This window comes from Chiloscyllium plagiosum, unplaced genomic scaffold (genome assembly GCF_037043375.1).
Source record: "Chiloscyllium plagiosum isolate Xiang-an unplaced genomic scaffold, Cpla_swu_hap1 HiC_scaffold_28, whole genome shotgun sequence".
Taxonomy (NCBI): domain Eukaryota; kingdom Metazoa; phylum Chordata; class Chondrichthyes; order Orectolobiformes; family Hemiscylliidae; genus Chiloscyllium; species Chiloscyllium plagiosum.
The window spans coordinates 3,940,201-3,960,500 of NW_028270166.1; the positions used below are offsets into that span (position 1 = coordinate 3,940,201).

The following is a 20,300-nucleotide window of genomic DNA, read 5'->3' on the forward strand; positions in this document are numbered from 1 at the left end:
CCCTTTATTTTGAGGCTATGCCCCTAGCTTTAGTTTCACCTGACCTCCCTGCTTCTATCTTACCTACTCCCTTCATAATTTTATATGTTTCGATAAGATCCCCCCTCCATACTTCTAAATTCCAAAAGTATTTTAGGTACAGTCTACTCGATCTCTTCTCATAAGTCAACCGTCTCAACTCTAGAATTAATCAGTGAACCTCCTGCATCCCCTCCAGTGCCAGTACATCATTTCTCAAGTAACTTTACACTTATCCGCATTGTATTCTAACTGCCATATTCTTGCCCACTCACACAGCTTGTCCAAATCCCCTGAAGTCTCTTTGCATCCTCTTCACGACTCTCATTCACATCTAGATTTGCTGAAAATGTTCACTACCCCAAAAGTAAGACAGTCCTCTGCCAGAAGGAATCTGTAGTCAAACCCCCTTTTCAACACACCCTGAGTGGTGCCCTAATGCACAATGTGTTCCCGAGATGTTTGTGTTTGTGTTCCCTTTGTTGGCTGCTATGTTCCCGCTTAATGCTGGGATCCTCGTGGATGTAGTGTTCTCTGGGAGTCCGTGTGGGGGTTGGGTGCTGTGCTTAATTGGAAATGGGTGCAAGGTGCTACTTTGTTTCCTGTGAATGGGTATGGGGTTGGGTGCTATGTTCCCTGAGAGTGGGTGTGAGGCTCGGTGCTGTGTTCCTTGGGAGTGGGTGTGGGGCTGGGTGCTGTATTCCCTGGGAGTGGGCGTGGGTCTGGGTGCTGCGTTCCCTGGGAGTGGGTGTGCGGCTGGGTGCTGTGTTCCCTGGGTCTGGGTGTGGGGCTCGGTGCTGTGTTCCCTGGGAATAGGTGTGGGGCTCGGTGCTGTGTTCCCTGGGTCTGGATATGGGGCTGGGTGCTGTGTTCCCTGTGAGTGGGTGTGGGGCTCGGTGCTGTGTACCCTGTGAGTGGGTGTGGGGCTCGGTGCTGTGTACCCTGTGAGTGGGTGTGGGGCTCGGTGCTGTGTTCCCTGGGAGTGGGTATGGGGCTGGGTGCTGTGTTCCCCGGGAGTGGGTATGGGGCTGGGTGCTGTGTTCCCTGGGAGTGGGTGTGGGGCTAGGTGCTGTGTTCCCTGTGAGTGGGTGTGGGGTTGGGTGCTATGTTCCCTGGGAGTGGGTGTGGGACTCGGTGCTGTGTTCCCTGGGAGTGGGTGTGGGGTTGGGTGCTATGTTCCCTGGGAGTGGGTGTGGGACTCGGTGCTGTGTACCCTGTGAGTGGGTGTGGGGCTCGGTGCTGTGTACCCTGTGAGTGGGTGTGGGGCTCGGTGCTGTGGGGCTCGGTGCTGTGTACCCTGTGAGTGGGTGTGGGGCTCGGTGCTGTGTTCCCTGGGAGTGGGTATGGGGCTGGGTGCTGTGTTCCCTGGGAGTGGGTATGGGGCTGGGTGCTGTGTTCCCTGTGAGTGGGTGTGGGGTTGGGTGCTATGTTCCCTGGGAGTGGGTGTGGGACTCGGTGCTGTGTTCCCTGGGATTGGGTGTGGGGTTGGGTGCTGTGTTCCCTGGGTCTGGGTGTGGGGTTGTATTATGTTTTCTTTGGGTTGGGAGTGGTTGTTCCTCCTATCGTGTTGTTCCGGGTTGCTGGGACTCTCTCCCATTCTCCCTCCCTCTCTGTCTTTCTCTGTGTTAATAATCCGTGACCCTTCCCTGCCCTGGGTCGGAATGTTTCTCTAACTAACCGCAGAGCGACAGCGGGGTCCGGCTCGCAGTTCCAGATCCGGGATGCGCGTGTCCGCCGGTGTTGCAGCCTTCCTGCTATCCCTGACCGCGATCCCGGTCTCCTTCCTGCTCAACGGCCTGTCGGCCATGGACAGGTGAGAGAGCTCCCAGCTCCCGGTCTGCACCCCTCTGGCCTAAACCACTAAGCCCCCTCAGCCCTGTACCCCAATGAGGGGCAGGGGTCCCCGTAACCCAGAGAGGGGCAGCCCCTTCAGGAGGAGTTTAGAACATAAAATAGTGTAAAAGCCTCTTTGTGCTGAGTTGTGCTCGAAGCTTTAGAATTCTGATCTGGATGAGATCCTACTGCAATGAGCTGATGTAGGCAGTTACAGAGTCTGTGGGAGCCCACTGTTTGATATCACTCTGGTGAATCTAACAGATTTCAGGCATGGGAAACTCAAAGAAAATACTTTTGTCAAAAAAATTGATCTGTTAGTTGAGAAAGCAAAGAGAATGATATCGCATGAGCATTTAGAAATGGGCTGCTATTTCCGTACATTGCCATGTTCAGACAGTTGGAGAAAGTGAGGGCTGCAGATGCTGGAGTGTAGAGGGAGGAAGAGAGCTTCTTCAAGGAAGGCATCCTTGTAAGAGGATTCGCAGTAGGTTAAAATCTTCAAGGAGAAAGTGAGGGCTCCTGTTCCTTGGATGCTGCCTGACCTGCTGCGCTTTTCCAGCAACACATGTTCAGTCAGTTCTGTTGATCAGCAGGATCTGGATCAGTGGTGCTGGGGTTCCAGTACCACTGATCCAGAATCTGGTTTCCAGCATCTGCAGTCATTGTTTTTACCTCTATTGATCAGCAGGTTCTGCAAGGTCACTCTCGAATCTTGCACTCTGAGATCAGGCTTGGTTTGGAACCTTGAGCTCAGCTTTGGTGCTTCTCCTCATTGAGCTGCCTGTGGATTAACCCCAGCCGGGACTGAGACTAGCACTGGCCTCAGTCTGAAACTAATATATGTATAAAAAAAATGACGTTTTGTTTGTAATCTGGAGTTACAGTTTAAAGTGCAAGTATGAATCCAGATTGATGAGTTTTAGTTCTCTGTATTTGTATCTTTTGCTCGTTGTCACTGTCATTTGGGTCGTTTACATAAACAGGCATTTGGCCTAAATCCAGGCTGGTGTTTCTGCTCCACAGAAGCCTCCTTCCATCCTTCCTTATCTCGTCCTTCCTCCAGTCCTTCTATTCCTTTTTCCATCATGTTTTTATTTCACTTCCTCTTAAACAGATCAATATCATTCACCTCACTCACTCCCTACGGAAGTATGTTCCACATTCTCCCCACTCTCTGTGTAAACCGCTCCCTCATGAATTCCCAATTGGATTTGTTAGTGATTGTGTTATGGTCCCTTGTTTTCATCTTGCCCACCATTAAAACATCTTCTCTACACTATCCTATCAAACCTATTCATGATTTTAAAGACCTTCATTAAGACAATCATCGGTCCGTCCAGTGTTTCCCAATAATTACTGCCCTCTCCTCAGGACCTTCTGTCACTAATTCTTTTCTCCCTGTTCCTTCTAAAGTCCCATGACAGTGTTTTATGCTGGTGTTGGAGTCCTCCTTGGCCTGTTGTTGGTGTTGTACCTGCTCGTCATCGGAAGAACCCCCACAGACCCCCTGTTCTATGGTAAGTGATAGGGCATTGACTCAATCAGCTTTAGTAAGTGCAGAGCTTCATGGGGCTTTCAAATCCATCACTCTGGTTTCTGAAGGGGCATCACGAGCTGCAAGGTCAGATCTGGAACAATTGCTTGATTCCAAACTTGAACCAGTGAAATCAACAATGAAACATGGAATTTAAACTGGGGTCGCTGAACCAGTGAACATAGAAAAATGTTAAGTAATATATTATTCCCATTGAGTAATAGATATAGGGATTAGTGAGTGTAATGGTGCCACTGTTCCATGGTCATCGATTTCATGTTGATGTTGGGGAAGGGGTGAGCGGTGAGTAGGAGAAACCTGTCAGGAAGGGGTGGTTAAATAAGAGTGGCATGAGAAACAAGCAGAGTGGAGCATCAGTGATGTGACACAGAGGACCATGATGGGGGCAGTCCAGAGAAGGATACTAGGATGATCCCCAATATGGAGGGAACATCTTATGAGCAAAGGTTTAACAGGTTAGGAGTCTATTGCTTGGAATTTGGAAGAATGAAAGGTGATCCCGTTGAAACATATTGGATTCTTAAGGGGCTTGACAGGGTGAATGCTGAGAGGATGTTTCACCTCAGGAGAGAGATTAGGAGCAGAGGGTATAGTCTCAGAATAAAGAGGTGCCATTTAAGACTGAGATGAGGAGGAATTTCTTCTCTCAGAAGGTTGAGTGTCTTTGGAACTCCTTGCTGCAGAGAGCTGTCAGGGTGGAGTCCTTGTGTAGATTTAAGGCTGAAAGAGAGAGATTCTTGGTCGGCCAGAAATCAAGGATTATTGGGAAAGAGCAGGAAAGTGATTGTGAGTAATGTTGGATCAGTCATGATTCCATTGAATGGCAGAGCAGGCTTGAGGGGCTGAATGGCCTACTGCTGTTCCTATTTCTTGTTGTCTTTTGGAATCAGGTAACAGGGAGAATTGAATAACCCTTATCTCTTATTGCAGCTTTCAGTGTGTTCTCCTTTACAAGTGTCATCGATTTAATTATCTCCCTGGAACAGGATGGCTACATCAGAGGCTTCATGGGATTCTACTTGAAGGAAGTAGGTTCAAAATTGCACTGCTGATGGTGGGAAGAATTTCCCTGTGTTCTCTCGAACTGCACCTGAGATCTGTCCATTTCTTTGGTGGTTTCACCATCTCCCATGAACTCCTGTGCATAATATAGACCTCACTATTCTCTTGAGATTTGCAACTATAATCTACCTTAACACCAGTGCAGTACTGCTGGGGATGCCATCTTTCAGATGAAATCAGTTGGGGTGGCACGGTGGCACAATGGTTAGCACTGCTGCCTCACAGTGCTAAGGTCCCAGGTTCAATTCCAGCTTCGGGGGACTGTCTGTGTGGAGTTTGCACATTCTCCCTGTGTCTGCATGTGTTTCCTGATATACAGGTTGAGTGAATTGGCCATGTTAAATTGCCCATAGTATTAGGTGCATTAGTCAGAGGGAAATGGGTCTGGGTGGGTTACTCTTCAGAGGATCCGTGTGGACTGGTTGGGCCGAAGGGCCTGTTTCCACACTGAAGGGAATCTAATCTAATCTAAAAATGTTAAACTGTCTGACCTCACATGAAACTAACAGGGACCACAGGCAATCTTTAAAGAGTATGGGAGTTCTGGGCCAACATCTACACCTCTAACAGCATCAGTAAAACTGATCATTTGGTCATTACTGTTTATGGAACATTGCTGTATACAAATTGGCCACTGTTTTACTCATATTGTAACAGTGGACTTGCTGGGCTCAACAGCCTCTTTCCATGTTATAATGACCCTATCCCATTGACTCGTATGCTCTGCTTAAAGACAGCACAGTTATCCATTGTCTGTTGAACACACTGAGCTGTTTTCTTGGCTGGTTTTATCAATGGTGTTTACCATAGCCTTCCACTATCAGAGGCAGGGTGAGGAGGCATGTCCTGAATGCCAGAATGACAAACAAACCAGCAGGTTAGCATTATTCCAAATCATGCACTAACCATCTATTCAACTGAGCCAACCTGTCCCCTGTGACACCATCTACATTTCATAAAAGCTATCAAACAGTTAGAGATGTCCTGTGGCTTTGAAAGGCAGAGAAAAGCAATTTCCTCTTTTACTGTCCTTGATTCTTGTGATTTCAGCTCCCCACCACAAAACAAGCCTCTGCAGACTTCCCTGGGTACTGCAGCCTGACTTGATGAGAAGGTTATCCCGAAAGGTCGATTTTCCTGCTCCTCGGATGCTGCCTGATCTGCTCTGCTTTTCCAGCACCACTCTAATCTAAACTCTTGATGAGAAGGTTTCCCTAACCCTGTTTAATGGGGGGAGAGTGAGAGGGGGCAACTGACTGTTTGACCCTGCAGAGCTGGGTATAAGGTTACTGATTAATGACAGGGAATATGAAACTCAGCTGACCTCCTCTTCCCAAATCCAGGAAAGTTGAGCTCTCATTTCCCTTCAGCCACTCAGTGGAGATGGGGTGAGGTGCTACCTGGCTCTCTGCCATTTGAACGGTGTGTTTGCTGAGTGGCTATCCCCATGAGCCAGAGTTGAGAATGTGTTCTTATGGCATTCCATTGTTTCATCAGTTTTGTTGAACAAGTTTGTGCCCCTGTGGAGGTGCTGGTGATTTCACTGGAGGTTCAGGCTAATGCTCTGGGGACACAGGTTCAAATCCAAACATACCACCTGCTTGTATTTAATTCAATTAATAAAACAAAAACTCTTAAAAATCCAGAATTGAAATTTAACCTCAGTGACGGTGACAATGAAGCCATCATCAATTATGTGTAAACCAGCTGGTCCTTTAGGGAAAGAAATTTCCTGTCCTTACCAGGTCTGGTCTAGATGTAACTTCAGACCTACAGCAATGGTAGAGTCTTGACCGCCCTTTGAAATGGCTGAGCAAGCCAAGGAGCACTGAGAGTAGGATAACAAATGCTGGACTTGCCAATAACGTCCACATCCCATGAAAAGATCTGGCAGTGCAGTTGTACTCATAGTAATGATGGGAGTGTAGAGATGGTGGTTGGAATGGGGCTCAATAGTTGGGACTGATGCTCTGCTCCTTTGGCAGGGGGAGCCGTATCTTCGCAGTGCCTATGGAATACTGATCTGTTACTGGGATGGAACAGTCCATTACGCCCTCTACTTGCTGATGATAACAGCCATCTCATTGAGGTAAGGCATCAAGCAGTAGCTCATATTGACTGATCCTACATGAAGCACTTGCATTCGATTGTGGGCACCAAATGCCTAAAAAGAGGTACTGACCTTGGGGAGGGGGCAGCTCAGACTCCTCAGCAGATTGCCCAAAGCTAAACTGATGGAATAACTAGACTTGTACTAAAATGGAAGTAGTGAGGATATAAGTCTCACATAATCACTAAAGCCTGTGATCTCCCCACAGCTGGAGTTACCGCTGTGTTGGCCTCTATTGGCTGGGCTCCATTCTCATGAGTCTCGTGACCCTTCTAGTTGGAACCGTCTTAGGTGAGTGACTGGGCCTGACTGAGGTTGTTCCCAGTAAACTGTTACACTGAACTGGAAGGAGGATAATGCTACATGAGATAATGGAACAATCATAATGACATTTTGCATATATATAACATTCTGAACAAAATACAATGCCATAAGATGCCTTACGGAGGCCCACTTTATGGAGTAAGGCTTAACATGGAGCTACATAGGAATATGTTGTGGTTCTGTTCGCCGAGCTGGAAGTTTTTGTTGCAAACGTTTCGTCCCCTGGCTAGGCGACATCATCAGTGTTTGAGAGCCTCCTGCGAAGCGCTTCTTTGATGTTTCCTCCGGTGTTTATAGTGGTCTGTCCCTGCCGCTTCCGGTTGTCAGTTTCAGCTGTCCGCTGTAGTGGTTGGTATATTGGGTCCAGGTCGATGTATTTGTTGATGGAGTTTGTGGATGAATGCCATGCCTCTAGGAATTCCCTGGCTGTTCTCTGTCTGGCTTGCCCTATGATAGTAGTGTTGTCCCAGTCGAATTCATGTTGCTTGTTGTCTGCGTGTGTGGCTACTAAGGATAGCTGGTTGTGTCGTTTCGTGGCTAGTTGATGTTCATGTATGCGGATTGTTAGCTGTCTTCCTGTTTGCCCTATATAGTGTTTTGTGCAGTCCTTGCATGGGATTTTGTACAAAATACCATGCAAGGACTGCACAAAACACTATATAGGACAAACAGGAAGACAGTTAACAATCCGCGTACATGAACATCAACTAGCCACGAAACGACACAACCAGCTATCCTTAGTAGCCACACACGCAGACAACAAGCAACATGAATTCGACTGGGACAACACTACTATCATAGGGCAAGCCAGACAGAGAACAGCCAGGGAATTCCTAGAGGCATGGCACTCATCCACAAACTCCATCAACAAATACATCGACCTGGACCCAATATACCAACCACTACAGCGGACAGCTGAAACTGACAACCGGAAGCGGCAGGGACAGACCACTATAAACACCGGAGGAAACATCAAAGAAGCGCTTCGCAGGAGGCTCTCAAGCACTGATGATGTCGCCTAGCCAGGGGACGAAACGTTTGCAACAAAAACTTCCAGCTCGGCGAACAGAACCACAACAACGAGCACCCGAGCTACAAATCTTCGCACAAACTTTGAACATAGGAATATATTACAACAGATAGAAAATCTCAGTCGAAAAGATAGATTTTTTAAGAGCTTCTTAAAGGAAAGGCAAAAGATAGAGATATATGATAATCTTCATCCTGAAAGGCATATTCCTATCAGAAATTACTAACTGAAACAAAGTAGGTGGAGCTTTACTCAGTAGCTAACCCCGTGCTGTACTTGTCCTGGGAGTGTTTGATGGGGACAGTGTAGAGGGAGCTTTACTCTGTATCTAACCCTGTACTGTCCCTGTCTTGGGAGTGTTTGATGAGGATAGTGTAGAGGAAGCTTTACTCTATCTAACTCCATGCTCTCCATGTCCTGGTGTTTTGTTCACAAAGTGGATTATAATAGTGGAAATCTCCATGTAACATCATGTTGCACTATATATTTCATCGATAAAACATTAGACAATGATTTATAAAAAGATCAAATGTGAAGATTTAGTGTTTTCCTATATCTCGACTGCTAATTTTAGTCTCAATTCATGAAGGTAAATATGGAACTGAAATCCGTCCTGCTTTCCTGCTGAATATTCCGTATATGTTGATCCCAATTTGGGCTGGGAAGAAAATCTATGGGATTCCCAGAGCATTGCCAAAGGCGACAGCAGATCAGGTAAGAAGCACTTGCAATAACCTGGACATAACTTAGTGGTCATTGCTGTGACAGTTAATAACGCCCGATTTACAGAGAAATAGCTTTACTCTGTATCTAATCCTGAGCTGTCCCTATCCTGGGAGTGTTTGAGGTGGACAGTATAGAAGGAGCTTTACTTTCTGTTTAAAAGAGTAAAGTGATTTTTACTCTGTATCTAATCCTGTGCTGTACTTGTTCCGGGAGTGATCGATGGAGACGGCGTAGAGAAAGCTTTATTTTGTATACTATCAAAATTATAATATATTGAAAATCCATAATAATAAACTATTAATGAGGATTTGTAGCTTATTATTTGCCAGGGTTATAGTTTAATTATTAATTTAATTATTATTTGATTATTAGGTACATATCAGTTCATCCTTTCTGGCCATTGATGATCAATGTTTGTTGTGGTCTAATATAAATGATTGGTTATTGATCAGTTGTTAATCTGAACTGTTTGGTTCTGTCCGACTGTGCGTCTGCCATTCCCACAGGTTGCCACAGAACAGGGAAAGTGGTTGTATCGGAGGCCTCTCGATGTCTGCTTTGTAATATATCTGCTGTTTGCTGCTGCTTACACAGTCTTCCGGGGCTTTGTAAGTATTGACCATTGACAGCTCAGGGAGTGGATATGTTTGGCTGATTTGATGGACACTGTTTAATTCACCCCTTTACAGCTCACCTTCTCATTACTATTGCAATCTCCCATAGAGCTATCTCACGTTTTCAGCTTCTCAGGAAGTGTCCTCAAAGGCAATGAACACTTTGGCCATCCAGCTCTTCACTTGGCCAATTCTCACCCTCACATCCATTCAAAGGATGGTGGATCCGAGTCCCATTAAGGTTACTTGAGAATAATTTGTAAACTAGTGAATCCAGATTAGTATGAGAGAATGCCACAATGTCAGAGGGTCAGTGCTGAGGTAGTGCTGCACTGTCAGAGGGTCAGTGCTGAGGGAGTGCCGCATTGTCGGAGGGTTAGTGCTGAGGGTGCGCCGCACTGTCGGAGGGTCAGTGCTGGGGATGCGCTGAACTGTCAGAGGGTCAATACTGAGTGAGTGCTGCACTGTCTGAGGTATCATCATTTTGGATGCAAAATTCAGCCAAAGCACGTCTACTCCTCCTGGTAGATCTTAAAAGTTTTATGATCTTATTGGGGAAAGAATAGGTGCTGAATCTCCTTGTGCCTCCATTACACTGTTCTCTGAACCACTAGCAGCAAAGAATGATGAATCTGACCTGATGTTGTGAGAAGATGTTATAATTTTCTTTAAGACTAGCTCGATGCATTGTTCTGTGATCTCATTTATTTTCCAATGAAATACTTACCTTGGCTTTGACAATGATAGTTTTAAAAAGCCAATCAGATTCACTGCTAGTGCACTGAGAGTGACTTCAGCTGTCAGCCTCAGTCAGGGAAAGCTTCTCTTCCTCGTCTCTCTCCAATGCCTATTCCTGGGAAATGAATTTTGGTGAACGTGCAGCAGATTTGCCATTCTCACTTTCCAGGCTGCCATGTGGAAAATTATTGCTCAAACAAGTGGGAGCATCAGCAAGGAAGGGAAAAATTGGGATCTTGGAGTGGGATTCAGGGGTCTGTGGTTGATTTTTTTAAATCCACCTTTGATGGGATGTGGGATTCACTGGCAAAGCAAGCTCCTGTTATCCATTGCTCATTGCCCCTTGAGCTGAGTAGGTCTCCAGGCTATTTCAGAGAGTCATTAAGTGTTAACCACATTACTCTAAGCTTACAGACATGTGTAGGCCAGATCAGGCCAGGATAGTAGATTTCCTTCATTAAGGGACATTAGTGAACCAGGTGGGTTATTATGACAATCGATGACAGTTTTGCCGTCACCGTCACTGAGATTATCTTTACATTCCAGATTATTTAATTGAATTTAAATCCCACCAGCTGCTGTGATGAGATTTACACCCATGTTCCCACAGCATTAGCCCAAACATCCGAATTGTTAAAAACAGAATTTATTTTGTGCTTCTTGAAGTAATTATCCTTTTGTTAAAGTGTGATCCAGCTGATGCTACTACTGGACAAGTCACATTCCACAAAGAAGTCTGACTTGATGAATCATCTTTTTAAACTAATTTAATGCAGTAGTCTTTCACTGAAATATAAACGCCACAATGTGGCAGATTTGGTTTTAACAATAAAACAGAACTTTATTATATAAAAGATAGTAAAATAGTATAAAATAAATCAAATAATTTACATGTAACACAGTTTAAAAGATATTCAAACACACAGCAAAACAAAATCCCATTTACCCTTTAACACCATCACTTTACAATTAATTTCTCAAAAAGAAGAGATGTTTTTTCCCTGCACAACCTGTAAGCTTGACCTAACTTGTTTTTTCCTCCTCATTTCCTGTCCTGTGAGCTATGAAATCTTTTTTTTCCTCTCACACAACTGATATCCTTACACTAAGGTAACTTATTGCTAGAAAGCTATAGAACAGAGAGATTGGGGAGTCCTCGTGTATGAATCATAAAAAGCGAGCATCCAAGTTCAGTGGGTAATATGGAAGACAAGTGGAGCGTTGGTCTTTATTTTGGAGGGAATGGAGAACAAAAGTAGGGAAGTTTTGCTAAAGTCAGAATACAGCTGGACCACAGTGAACAGTTCTGGTCTCCCTCTTTAAGGAAAGATAAGGGGTCGCCCATTTAAGGATGATGCATTTCTTCTCTCTGAAGGTAGTGAATCTGTAGAATTCTTTACTACAAGAGGGCAGTCGAGGCTGAGACAGACAGTTTTGGTAAACAGGAAGGGGGGGAACTCAAGGTTTTTTTTTAGATTAGATTAGATTTCCTACAGTGTGGAAACAGGCCCTTTGGCCCAACAAGTCCACACCGACCCGCGGAAGAGTAACCCACTCAGACCCATTTCCCTCTGACTAAAGCACCTAACACTTTGGACAATTTAGCGTGGCCAATTCACCTGATCTGAACATCTTTGGACTGTGGGAGGAAACCAGAGCACCTGGAGGAAACCCACACAGACACGGGGAGAATGTGCAAACTCCACACAGACAGTCGCCTGAGGCTGGAATCAAACCTGGGACCCTGGTGCTGTGAGGCTGCAGTGCTAACCACTGAGCCACTGTGCTGCCCTAAATGGTTATGGAGAGAAGGCGGGAAAATGGAGTTTAGGACTGTCAGAACAGCCATGACCTCATTGAATGATGGAGAGGACTGAATGGACTGAATGGACTGAATGGCTACTTCTGGTTCTACGTCTTCTGGTCTCAACTGCTCCAAACAAACTCCTTTTACTCGAAGAAATTACTCATACATCTGATTTCAACTGACCAAACGCTTTCCCATCCCTGGGGTTTCTAAAACAAATCCTTGATTGTTCTAATCCCGAAAGCAATGTGTTTCAATTGTTTCCCTCTCCTATTGTGAAACCCCACGACACAAACAAATGTCCATTAACACTTCAGGAAACCGGATGTCATCTGCTGTGTGATGCATGCTGGGTTAAATTTATGGCTGTCCAAAGACTGACCTAGTTAAATACCAAACCCCTTCACAAAAAAAATCCATTTGCCACTAGTTTGACATCCAAATTCTGAATAAAAATGATATTTATATAAACCATATGCCTTCCATCACAATATTACACATTAGTTATTTCACCCCATTTTCTGACAAATTGCAGAAACTGTTTTAATCATAAATGATCATGGGACACTGACAGATTCAGATAATACTAGTGTTATGCCCCATGTGATATGTCATTCTATTGCAAGCAGCAGAGAACAATATTGGGCAGAATGAAAAACCTGCCTCACGGGTGTTCCCAGGAGTGAGTCAAATTCAAGCTCCCCCACCACGCGAGTATGTTGAGTGCATTCAGGACTTGGTTGTGATCTGTAATTGTCTGACCTAGATTGCCCTCGAGTGTCCCTTTGATACCTGTGTAAGGTATGCATATGATCAGGAGCCCTACCTGTTGGACCCAGTGATGTATCCCAAGATCCAGGTAAGTGGCTACAGGGTAGAATGAACATGGGATGTGGGGGAAGTCTGAATGGGTGGTAGAGTCTTTAACTGAGTGGACTTGATAGTATAAAAATGCTACGATTATAACATTTCTTCTCTAATGTTTAAATACCTCCATGGCCTCACCCCTCCTAAACTTTAGCCCCATGGTTAGCAAGGTCTTCATGAGCTTCCCTGATTTTACCCACCTCTACTGCTGGTGCCTTGCCTTTTCCTGTCTGGGACCCTAATTCCCTCCTTAAACCTCTCCCATTTCTCCTTTATCTCCCCTTTGAAGACACTCATTAAAACCTCTGAGGCTTTTGGTCAGCTGTCCTAGTAACTCCTTATGTGACTCAATGGTGAACTTTGGTTGAGTTATAGTCCAACAGGTTTATTTGGAAGTATGAGCTTTTGGAGCACTACTCCTTTGTGATTTTTAACTTTGTTCACCCTAGTCTAACACCGACCGGCACCTTCACATCAGAGCTTTGGTAATCCCTCCTGTGAAGTGCCTCAGGATATTTTCTTACATTAAAAATGTTATATAAATGCTATTTGTAGTTGTATACCTGCTCCTATGTGCTTACTGTCCATTTGACACTTCCACCATTTGCTGAAAATGTGTTGCCGGAAAAGCACAGCAGGTCAGGCAGCATCCAAGGAGCAGGAGAATCGACGTTTCAGGCATGAGCTCTTCTTCAGCCCTTCTTAAAGAAGGGCTCATGCCCGAAACGTCGATTCTCCTGCTCCTTGGATGCTGCCTGACCTGCTGCGCTTTTCCGGCAACACATTTTCAGCTCTGATCTCCAGCATCTGCAGTCCTCACTTCCACCATTTGCACTTTTACACAATTATACACACACACTCACAAGCACATGCACACTCACAGACTCATACTCGTACACCAAAACAAACCGCTTGCACACATTCATGCACTTACACACAAACACTTGCACACTCATGTGTGCCATTCGCGCACGTACACACACACAGTCACACAGTCAAATACACATCCATAAATACATACACACACATCATATCCTCTCTCACATGTACGAACACACACACATTCATGCTCCAGCCCTCTCTCACACTCTCAATCTCTCTCATGCACAACTATGCTGATAGATACACACACTCAAACTCAAACACAAACACACTCTTTCACATTCACACCTTGCTGATACCTTCATTGTGTGTGTGGGGAGGAGTGTGTGGGGTGGGGTGCGTGTGTGGGGGTGGTGTGTGTGTGTGTGTGTGTGCGTGTTTGTGTGTATGTGGGGTGGGGCATGGTTTTGTGTGTGTATGCGGAGAGGAGGGTGTGGGGTGGTGTGTGCGTGTTAGCTGGGAGTTAGTTAACATTTAGCATTGACATTGACTGCTCTGTTTCAGATGTTGGTCAACATGTTCTACCTTGTGCCATTCTTTGGCCTGGCACTTTACGGCCTGTTGGAACCCGGCTGTGAATGGATGCCTGATCTGACCGTGGTGTTTGCAGGAGCCATAGCCCAAGTAAGTCACGGGAGTTGTGTCTGTTAATCAGCACCATTGTGAAGCTTCAGAACAGGATGAAATCTAGGGCCTAGTTCTGACTGATTAGGAAAGAAACAATGGAGAGAAAAACCTAGTCCCTGACTGATAAAATTAGAAAGTGAAAGTCAATGTGTTATTTTGAAGACAAGCCAATGAAAATGGATGAAATAGGCCTTTCTAATAAATTGCTGAAACAGTTCTTGGGATTTCCTATTGTCTCTGAGCAGAGCTTTCAACCCATTATTGAGATCCTCTCCTTTTTCATCCCTTTGTTATCTCAAAACTCACCTACATCTGCCCAGCCTCCCTTCTGCAGCTAACAGAAACCTAAGCTCTGAATGTCCACTGAGACCGTGTCCATAAATCACACCCCCACAGCATCTCTCAGCTTGTGCTAGCTCATCAGCGCTGACTCCTAATCTGGAAATGCCTCAATTCCAAAATCCCCATTCCTTTTTCAAATCTTTCCACAGCTTGGCCTCCTCCCTATTTCTGTCACCTCCTCTAGCCCTACATCCCTCCCTACCTCTGTTACCTCTTCCAGCTCCCACACCCCTCCCTATCTCTGTCACCTTCTCCTGCCCCTACACCCCTCCATATCGCTGTAACATCCTCCAGTCCCTACACCCACCTCCTCTCTCTGTCACCTCCTCCAGTCTCTACACCACCTCGTCACCTCCTCCAGTCCCTACACACTCCCCTCTCTCTGTCACCTCCTCTAATCCCTATACCTCCCTCTCTGTCACCCCTCCACCCTACACCCCCTCCCCTCTCTGTCACCCCCTCCAGTCCCTACACCCCCTCCCCCCCTGTCAGCCCCTCCAGTCCTTACACCCCCCCCCTCCCCTGCTCTGCCACCCCCTACAGTGCTACTGTTTCTGCGATCTCTGTATTCCTCTAATGCTGGACTTTGTGCGAATCCCTGATTTTGTTTTGCCTTCCCATTGATGGAAGTGTGTTCTGCTTTGGAACAGCCTTCATAAACCTCTCCACCTCCTAATGTCTTTTCCCTCCAATGCCTAAAAACCACCTTTTTTGAGTAAGCTTTAGGTTTACTCTCATCCTATCTTCCGATGGGACTCAATGTCCATTATTTTTGTTCACCTCCCATGAACATGCCGTGGAACTAACTTCAACTTTTAACTAAGTTGAAGCCATTATAGAAAGACAGGGTATTGATCAGTCTGAGGAAAGCCCTCACATTGTACATATTTTAATCTGTTTCTCATTCTCTCCTTCCTTCTCCTCCAGGCTCAGTTTTCTCACATTGGCGCTTCCTTACACACTCGTACTTCCCTTACCTACCGAGTACCCCAGAATGAGGTCTCGTCCTTCCTCTACACCAACATCCTCTTCGCTGTTGGCGCTCAGCTCTTGGCATTTCGCTGTATCACTTTCTCTAGCTTCTTCCGGAGGGAAATACCCAGAAATATCAACGAGCTGGAGAAGAAAATCAACTAAAGGGACAGGCCAAGTGGGTCGCATGCAGAGGCAGTGAACTGTAATAGTTGGTCCTTTAAAGTGATGTTAAATGAGGTGTCAACCATAACTTGCTGGAGAGCACCCTCATCTCTGAACCAGAATGTTATGCATCAAAAACCCACCGCAGACACACCCCACATAATGGAGACAGACCCTCCTGTGCAATGCAGAGAGAGTTGAGCTGTTTAACCAAGGCCCTATCTGCCCCCTCAAGTGGAGAGAAAAGATTACATGATTACTCTTTTGAAGGAAGGTGAGGGAGTTATCCCTAGTGTCCTAACTAATAGTTATCCCTCAATTGACAACACTAAAACCGTTTTTGGTCGTATCACATTGTTCTTTGTGCTGTGTATAAATTTGCTGTTACATTTCCCACATTACAACAATGATTATGCGTCAAAAACAAAATTAATTGACTGTGAAGTACTTTGGAACATTCTGTGGTTATGCAAGGTGCTACATAATTGCAAGTTCTTTCATTTACATACAAACAGGAAACAAGAGGAGGCCACTCGGCCCTTTGACCCTGCTCTGCCATTCAATAAGACCATGGTTGACCCGATTTCAACCTCAACTTGACATTCCCTGATAATCTTTCATCTGATTATTTTATGCACTGCATCCAGTTGTCCATTCTGTTTCATGTGTGTGTGCAATGAATTTCCCCCACTTCAATTAGCCTTTGTATTCCAAAGTTGAATTTCGCACAACTTCTCATTTCTCTGAACACCAACCCCAAACCCATCCCTTTCATAAAACATCTATGACATCTTGTTGGCTTGACCTCATGATAGAGTTGTACTATAATAAACTGCTGGACACCCTGATGGATGGAACCCTGAATGACTTGGAAGGGCAGTACAAGAGATTAGTGAGTGTCAACCTTGACATTAGAGTGAGGCCATTCAGGGTTGGGTTAGCAGCTCCAGCTGCAGACATTCTTGGAGAAATCACTGTCCATCCTCCAAATTGCCTGCATGCAGTCAGACCAGATTTGCTCCTCATCTCCAACAACTTTATAATTCATGAATGAATTTGTTCAAAGAACAATTTGAAAAAAAGAACACTATGTTTTTAACACTACTATGAATTTTGTCTGGGTGTTGCATGCTACTGTTTTCTGGAGAATAATCCTCAAGACTTCCAATCAATGTTGAAAGGTATGGTATTCTATTCAGGAATGTTGTCAGAAAGTGGTAAATCACATGGAAGGGAGTGAAAATCTGAACTCTGAGACCAAAAAGCTAGAGGATGGAAATCTCAAAACTGACTGAGCTTGATAGGTTTTGTTTGGATTGGTGTATTAATGCTGCGCAGAGAGAATTGCGCAGATGGTGGTGTTCCATCACACTCCTGACCGGTGCCTTGTAGATAATGGACAGGTTTTTGGGAAACAGTGGATAAATGGTAATGTTCCTAGACTAAAAGGAACTGTGGATGTTAGAAATCTGAAGCCAAAACAGAACTTGCTGAAGAAGCTCAGCAGGTTTGGCAACAACTTTGGAGAGAAGAGTTAACATTTCAAGTCCAGTGATCCTTCTCCTAAACTCAGTGTCAAAAAATGAGTTAGTAGAGATCCAGGCTTATGTTCTGAGGATATGGGATCAAATCTTGCTACAGTAGCTGATAGAATTTGAATTCAGTTAATAAATTTGCAACATAAAAGCTTGAACATTAATGGTGACCATTTCAACTATCATTGATACCATCCACTTCACTTGTTCTTGAGGGAAGGTTATCTGAATTCCTTTTACCTGGTCTGAGCCATTTGTAATTCCAGGCCAACAGTTGTCAGTGGCAATAATTTGCTAACATGTATGATTGCCCACCTAGGATATTCCATGTCACTGGTCGTGGGTTCTGTGGGTCCCTGTGACTTGATAGAAGTGTGCACGATGATAAGAAGCATAGAGTGAATAGTCAAGAGACTTTTTCCCAGGGCAGAAATGGCTATCACAAGAGGGCATAATTTTAAGGTGAATGGAGGAAGGTTTAGGGGAGATGTCAGAGGTCGGTTCTTTACACAAAGTGGAATGCACTGCCAACAGTGGTAGTAGAGTCAGATACATTAGGCACATTTAAGCGATTCTTAGATTGGCACTTGGATGATAGTAAAAATGAACGGTATATCGATTAGTTTGATCTTAAAGTTGGATAAAAGGTTGGCACAACATCGAGGGCTGAAGGGCCTGTACTGTAGTGTTCTATATTCTACTTAAGGATTGCAGAATGAAGATGACTAGATGATATGAAGGTACAAAGCAGCTAAGAGCTAATTGAATGATGGGACATCCTGAAGAGAATGAATGGCCTCCTCCTGTTCCTATGAAGGGAGACTGTCTTTGTGCTTCTGATGAGCTGATTTGGTTTATGATTCTTGGAGTTAAGGATGTAATGGGATGAAGAATGGACATATTCCCAAAATATCCAGCTGTTTATCTTCTGGCTATAGATCGCATGGGATCCCGATTCAATCCAGAGCATTGAAACTTATCATTGTGGTCAATAGGACCTTGCTCAGATGGCAGAGTAACAACGCTGCTGTAGTGGGCTCAGTATCCCTGAACCAAGGCCCGAGAAGGAAGAGAAACATCTGGCTCTTCATCTCAATCCATCCAAATCATGTATGAGATTCAAACAGTGGAGGCCTTGACAAGGCAGGTGAAGGGCCTGCACCAACTCATTGAAGAGTGCCAACTGGTGGTCAAGATTGGAACTTACATGTGGATGAAGTAGTGGATGTTCTCTATCACCAGTGAAAGTTGTACTCCAGTGGGATATGGTTACCAACTCTCCACAAATGCCCAGGGCTCTTCAGATTTAAAATTAATTCACAGGACATTGCAGTGAGCAATACCAAGGAGGGGAATCATATCAAAATGTTATGTTTTTCATTCTCTTTAATCATCTTTGTTAATTAGTCATGAAATAAATTGGCAATGGGGCAAGGACCGCAGAGGAAGCTATTTGGGAACCAATCAGAGGATTCTTCACCATCAGTCATGGAGTCTTTTCACTCTCAGTTGGCTATAGGCACAGTATGGCACTGAGGGTTGGCATGTTGGACAGCTAAAAGCGGAGGTTGCTGGGGGAGAATTGGGAGATTGTAGATGGAACCTCCAGGAATACACCAAACTCAAGATGGCAACCACTAGAGGAAGCTTCCTGAGAGCAAGGGGGAGATTTTCTCAAAAGATTCACTCGCTGACAAGGTGGATTCTGTTCCCCCCCCACACACCCACACACACAGATACTCACACAAACACTATATACACACCAACCAGTTCATGAAGCCCTCCTTGTGCTTGTCTATATGACAATGATGGTATGCCAAAGTGAGCTCTATGGGTCACGTTGTTTCCTTGTGTATCTTTTAAAAAAAGTTTTAAGTTCTGTTTTATATCAGACATTTCCAGCTCTGAGCACTGGAATTGAGTTTCAGTAATATTTTATTTTACAAGGTAATAAATTTGGTACTAAAATACCTATCCGCTATCATTAATTCAAAATCAAGCCATCCAGAATAGGTTAGACCTTAGAATCATACAACCCTCCTTCTGGACTGACCACAATGCCATCCAGTTGTATGGAGTAGTTGTCAGATGCAGAGTGTCGGAGTACAGACCACCAGACGTTATCCATTTGCCTCTAGACTGCACAGTTAGGGAATTCTGTAATATGATTCCTCTGTGTCTCTCTTCAGGACAGTACATGGGCATGTTGGTCCATCCTGGGAACTAAATAGAGACTGTCCTTTACTTATTTCAAGTTTAGTTTTTATACAACACTGGTTAGGTCTCAGCTGGAACACTGTGCCAAATGCTGAGCATAACACTTTCGGAAGGTAAAGGCCTTTGCAATGGAGAGGAGATTTACTGGAATGGTTTCTGGGGTGAGAGATCTCGGTTACAAGGAGACAATTAAGAAACTAAGATTGTTGTATGTCCAGCTCAAAAGACCATGATGTGGAGATGCCAGAGTTGTACTGGGATGGACAAGGTCAAAAAAAAAAATAAAATGACTTGAAAGGAATCTGGATTTTGCATTTTAAATCAACAGTCTACCTCCTAATTGATTAAAGAATTCAACAAGGTTAGCAAGTTTTAAATTTGTTAACTTTTTGCTTGTAAATACTGTGTCTTATTCCTCTCTATCATACCATGCCTGAGGAAGGAGCTGAACTCTGAAAGTTTGCAATTTCAAATAAACCTGTTGGACTATAACCTGATGTCATTAGATGTTTGATCCAGCTCAAAAGATTAAAGGTGCTTTTTAGTGGAAGTAGAGATTTACTAAAATTAAGAGGTGCTTTGATATAATAAATAAAGTGAAAATATTTCCACTGGCAGAAGGTTGATGACCAAAGATCATAGATTTAATGTAAGTGGCAATAAAAAAGCCCACATGATGGAGGATTGTGTTTTACACAGCGTGATGCTGGGCTGGGATCCAGAGTGTGCTGCCTTAAAGGGAGGTGTAATAATAACTTTCCAAGGGGAATTTATATAAATACATAAAGGAGAAAACTGCAGATCTATGAGCAAAGCAAAAGAGGATGGGAAATTTGAATTTCTTTTTGAAAAGAGTTATGACAGACTTGATGG

At 44.5% G+C, this 20,300-nt stretch overlaps 1 protein-coding gene across 1 annotated transcript; it reads left to right on the forward strand.

Annotated features, from left to right (window-relative positions):
* The first annotated feature begins 1,593 nt into the window (after window positions 1-1,593).
* Window positions 1,594-19,182, forward strand: tm6sf2b (transmembrane 6 superfamily member 2b). The gene is made up of 10 exons (XM_087975905.1): window positions 1,594-1,831; window positions 3,268-3,371; window positions 4,340-4,437; window positions 6,457-6,560; window positions 6,790-6,872; window positions 8,525-8,649; window positions 9,168-9,269; window positions 12,587-12,679; window positions 14,074-14,193; window positions 15,466-19,182. Exons 1-10 carry the CDS (start codon window positions 1,740-1,742, stop codon window positions 15,673-15,675), a joined length of 1,131 nt encoding a protein of 376 aa, XP_087832031.1. The 5' UTR covers window positions 1,594-1,739; the 3' UTR covers window positions 15,676-19,182.
* Window positions 19,183-20,300: the final 1,118 nt, after the last annotated feature.

Coding starts and splice junctions, on each gene's coding strand:
- tm6sf2b (XM_087975905.1), top strand. CDS start 1,740: ATGCGCGTGTCCGCCGGTGTTGCAGCCTTCCTGCTATCCCTGACCGCG. Junction 1,832..3,267: donor GGCCTGTCGGCCATGGACAG/GTGAGAGAGCTC, acceptor TTCCTTCTAAAG/TCCCATGACAGTGTTTTATG. Junction 6,873..8,524: donor TCTAGTTGGAACCGTCTTAG/GTGAGTGACTGG, acceptor CAATTCATGAAG/GTAAATATGGAACTGAAATC.